Below are 4,905 nucleotides of genomic sequence, written 5' to 3'. Positions count from 1 at the left end.
AACTAAAAAAGTTTACATCTTAAATGGTTTTATCATGTTCAACCAATGTATAAAAATGACCCGTTTAGTTATGTAACTAAGCTTGTAAACGAACGTGGCATGTTTATGTACGTTCGTTTAACTTTGACGAACAAATGATCGAGCACGAACAATAGCACAAACAGAGTTTTCTTGTTCGTGTTCGTTCGTTAATAAAATGAGTGTGTTCGTTCGTTAATAAAATGAGTGTGTTCGTGCTTGTTTATGTTCATTTGTTAATAGTATAAACGAACAAACTTAGCAAAACATAGATTAATAAACATAACCAAGGGAACACGAATTAAAATTAAACGTGATCATGATCAATCTGTCGGCTGTAAAGAAATAATGATTCTATACAGAATTCTTAGGCCTGTAAGCAAACCAAAAGTTCAGTAAACAGTTTCGTGAACTGTTCGGCAGAAGTTCCTATACGTTCATTTACTTAATAAACGAACGGACATGAATACATTCATTTATGTTCGTTTACGCTTGTGAACCGTTCGTTGATACTATTAGTGAACGAAAATAAGCAAAGATGAACCTGTTTATTTTCTTAACGAACCAACACGAAGAAGACAGCCTCGTTCATTTAACTGTATGTGTTCTATTATTTGTTAGGTGAACGAACACGAACACTCCATTCATGTTCATTCGGTCCGTTTACAAGCCTTAAAATTGCAGTGGGTCTAAAACATTTAACTAAATATATAGACAAACATAAACGAGCGAACTTGAACACACGTAAGGCTAACAAACATAATGAATGTAAACGAACGAACAAAAACAAGCATATATGAACAAACAAAAACGAACAAAAAAATATATTCATTTTCGTAAGATTATTAAATAAGCAAACATAAACAAACTTCCTACTGAACGGTTCACTTAATGTTCAATTCGTTTACAGTCCTACATGGTACCCAACTTACCCTATCTGTGTGTTTTGTCATCTCTGCTTCTACCATAAAATATTGTAAAACAAAGCATGAACAAGGGAAAATAAAATACCGGGGGGCTGATAAATGGAAGCTTTCCGGTTAATCTCGCGAGCAGAACTGATAACCAACCATAAATCTCTATCACGAACAACGGAATATTAAAGCGAGGTGTTTTTGTGCAAGTTATAGCAGCAGCTATATCAAAAACTTGAATGAAAGATGCGTTTTCACCCGTAAGAAGATATCTTTGACCTGGTTGACCTCTTTCTAAAGCTGAAATGTGGCCATCTACCACATCATCTACATGACTGAAAGAAAACTTGTCATTTCCATAACCGATGTAACCAGGTAACCGTCCGTTAAACCGTCCAACAATCTGATAAATAATAAAAGTTTCACATTTTTAGTACTTAATTTTCCATATATAAAACAAATATGTAGTTGGATGTAAAAAGTTAGGTATAAAATCATGAAATAGTAACCAAGTTTTGTCTCCACGTGTAAAAGGACTAAAATGCACATCCATTTAACAGATAAATCTAACAAAGTTAGTGTCAAACACAAAAAGGGTTAATGAATTAAAACCACATGCCATAATATGATAAAATCTTGACCTTGGTACTCAAGTAGTTAAAGTAGGCAAACCTTAGAGATGAAAACTAAACTTTTAATTTGTTTTAAATCGAATAACCAAAATGAAACATTTAGGAAACTTGGTTATTGATTAGTGACTTTTTTTCTTGACAATGACCTCCTAATTCATGAACTTGACATTAATAATCTCTACGTTTAAAAGATCCTAACGACATAGATCATAGTGCAGATAATATGTCACTAGGACTGATATTCTAAGTTAATTAAGTCATTTATGAAAATTACCATTTTAGCCACTACATTTCCAGCAGTGACATTACCAGGTCCATATATAACTCCAGGATAAACAGCCACTATAGGTACACCTTCCTTTGCAGCTTCTAGAGCAATTTTATCAGCAACTGCCTTTGATTTTTCATATTCGGTACAGAAAAACTTGGCTGAATGCATCTGTCACCATATACAACTCCATTTAGCCTCAAATTTTATCAAGTCAATAAACACAGACAGAACCAAAACCCAAGAGATTAATATTATTAGATTCAACTAAAGCATAAACTAACTGCCACTAAAATGTTTAGTTTAAAGTTGAAACCGAAAGTTTTACCTTGCGCTTACACCAACCGGTATAAAGCGATATTACCAGTAGTGGCGGTTAAAACTACAAACGGTTTGCCTAATTTACCTGGCTAAAACGTAGGGGTTTTTAAAGACATTATTATTATTATTGTTTTAAGTGATGAGTTTTATGGAAATCAGAGGAATAATGAAGTAATTACTTACTTGAGTCTCATCAGCAGTATAACCGTCGGTTGATCCCAATGCGAAGAACGACGACGTGTAAACAATCTTCTGTATGGTATCAGTCTCCTTATAGGCTCGGATGACGTTGTTCAAGCCTCCAATATTAACCTAATCACAGATTCTAATAATTAAAATTAAATACACACACACACATATTCAATTAAAAGCTGGTTACAGTGATGAATTTGGAAGCCAGGGCTCGACTAACGCGGCGGCGTGAAAGACGGCGCAAGCTGCGAGGAGTGAAGGATAGTCGGTGACGTCACCGTAGGCAAGTTCTAGGTCTGTGTCAGTAGGAAGAGAGGAGAGATCGCTGGTGCGACGGACGAAGGCTCGGACGGAGTAAGGCGTCGCAGAGTCTGCCGCCTAGGTAACCGGAAGCACCCGTCACCAACACTTTCATACTCCCTTTAATGAACCCAACGTCTCAGATTGTCAGATTTGCCTCTCACTTTCTCTTAGGGGCGGCACAAACAACACTAAAGAGGAGTGTTTGGGATTTCTTATTTTCATTAATTTATAACTTATAAACTTTTTGAAAAGTTAATAAGGTGTATAAGTTGTTTGGCTAACCATAAGGCTTTATGAATTTTAACTTATGGTGAAGGCAAAATAAAGGGGTTTTGAAAAGTTAGGAATCTCTAACTTATTAACTTAATTAGTTTGATTTACCTATTATACCCCTCTATCCATCAAAACCCATTACACTCATTTTAGAAATTAGTGTCCATTTTAGTCATTTTGGTTTTCCTCAATGCATAAGCTAATCCAAACATTTTTTTAGAAACTACTTTTCAAAATTAATAAGTTTATAAATCATTTTAACAAAAAGTCCCTTTTCACTTAAATAAGCAATCCCAAACACACCCTAAGTCTGAATGACTCAGACCTAATTTTAATCATTCAGATGTTTTTTTGTTTGGAACCAAACAGTCTGAAGTCTGAATGAATCAGATGTTTACATCTGAATGGTTCCATTCAGATGTAAACAAACAGCCCCTTATACATCCCGATCAAATCAAATACATGGAATTATTAATTATACTAGAGTATAGCCCGTGTTACACACGGGTGAAAAAAATGTCAACAAAATAATAAATTTAAACAAATTCAAGCAACACAAAAATTCTTCAAACTTTCGAACCAAAACGTTAACCATTTACATTGTATAGATATTAAAAGTTAAAAGTTACAATAAGTTAATGTACATCGAACAACCAAAAAACATCAACAAAAGACATAAATATGTTTTTTCATATTAAACCACCATCAACTTCTTCAAACATTCTACCAAAAGAAACTCATTTTGCTTCACCACCTGCAAATATAATAAAACAGTAGCATCCAAATTAAATATAAAATAATAACATATTTAATATGAGTAACATTTTAACATTAATAAAGTTGTTTTTTATTAAATTGTTATTTTTATTAAAACAAAATAACATACAATAACAAACAAAGTAAATTGACAACATAAAATATCTTTCTAACTTAAACCATTAAACCAAAAAGATATACCAATAAAAACATTTTTTGGCCGTCATTTTATACATAACAAATTTGATACTATTTTAAAACAACATGTTTTGAAATATTTTCAAAATAGTTACATAATATAAAAAAAATTAGAATTAGCCAACTTTAAAAAATTATGATTTTTTTTTATTTTTAACCAATCTTGCAACAAACTTTTAAATCACTGACATTAATATTTTGTTAAACTTGCAAAAATTAAATACATTTTACAATAAATAAATTTTCAAATAACTTTGGAAAGATTAAAAAAATTTATGTTGACTTTGAAAATAATTAAAGATGAAAAATATGAAACAAAATCAATGAAAACAAAATATAAACGTATAGGAAATAAATTATCAAATATTTTTAATATTCTTTGAAAACATTATGAACACTTAGACTATCAAAATTTTTGGATGTTATAATTAGAAGATTTATATTATGTTTAAAAACCTATTAGTTAAAATGGGTAAAAATATAATACGTGTTTATTATACATTATTGAGAAATTTAGTGACATTAATATTTTGTGAACACAAATTCAAAAAAATATTGAACATACATAACCAAATTTAAAACAATGAATATATAAAGAAAATTATGTTTTGGGTGTGGAATCCCATAATCAATTGAAAGCTTAAATTGCAGAAGATATGAATGGAAGAAAAGGGTTATGATTATGAAAACATTATGAACACTTAGACTATCAAATTGTTTGGATGTTATAATTAAAAGATTTATATTATGTTTAAAAAACTTATTAGTTAAAATGGGTAAAAATATAATACGTGTTTATTATATATTATTGAGAAATTTAGTGACATTAATATTTTGTGAACACAAATTCAAAAAAAAAATTGAACATACATAACCAAATTTAAAACGGTGAATATATAAAGAAAATTATGTTTTGGGTTTGGAATCCCATAATCAATTGAAAGCTTAAATTGCAGAAGATATGAATGAAAGAAAAGGGTTATGATTATGAAAACATTATGAACACTTAGACTATCAAATTGTTTGGATG

At 30.7% G+C, this 4,905-nt stretch overlaps 1 protein-coding gene across 1 annotated transcript; it reads right to left on the bottom strand.

Annotated features, from left to right (window-relative positions):
- Positions 1 to 1,029: 1,029 nt before the first annotated feature.
- On the bottom strand, positions 1,030 to 1,485 carry LOC143606757 (uncharacterized; the record flags this gene model as incomplete). The annotated part of the gene is made up of 2 exons (XM_077082421.1): positions 1,480 to 1,485; positions 1,030 to 1,335 (listed from the first exon to the last, which is right to left on the bottom strand). Coding segments are annotated over exons 1-2 (312 nt in total), but the record flags the coding sequence as incomplete, so codon positions are not given.
- Positions 1,486 to 4,905: the final 3,420 nt, after the last annotated feature.

This window comes from Bidens hawaiensis, unplaced genomic scaffold, assembly GCF_021521415.1.
Source record: "Bidens hawaiensis isolate Kalapana, Puna unplaced genomic scaffold, B.hawaiensis_p1.1 tig00076975_1, whole genome shotgun sequence".
Lineage (NCBI taxonomy): Eukaryota > Viridiplantae > Streptophyta > Magnoliopsida > Asterales > Asteraceae > Bidens > Bidens hawaiensis.
Note: the sequence above shows the minus strand (reverse complement) of the source record. Positions and strands in the feature narration are given on the sequence as shown.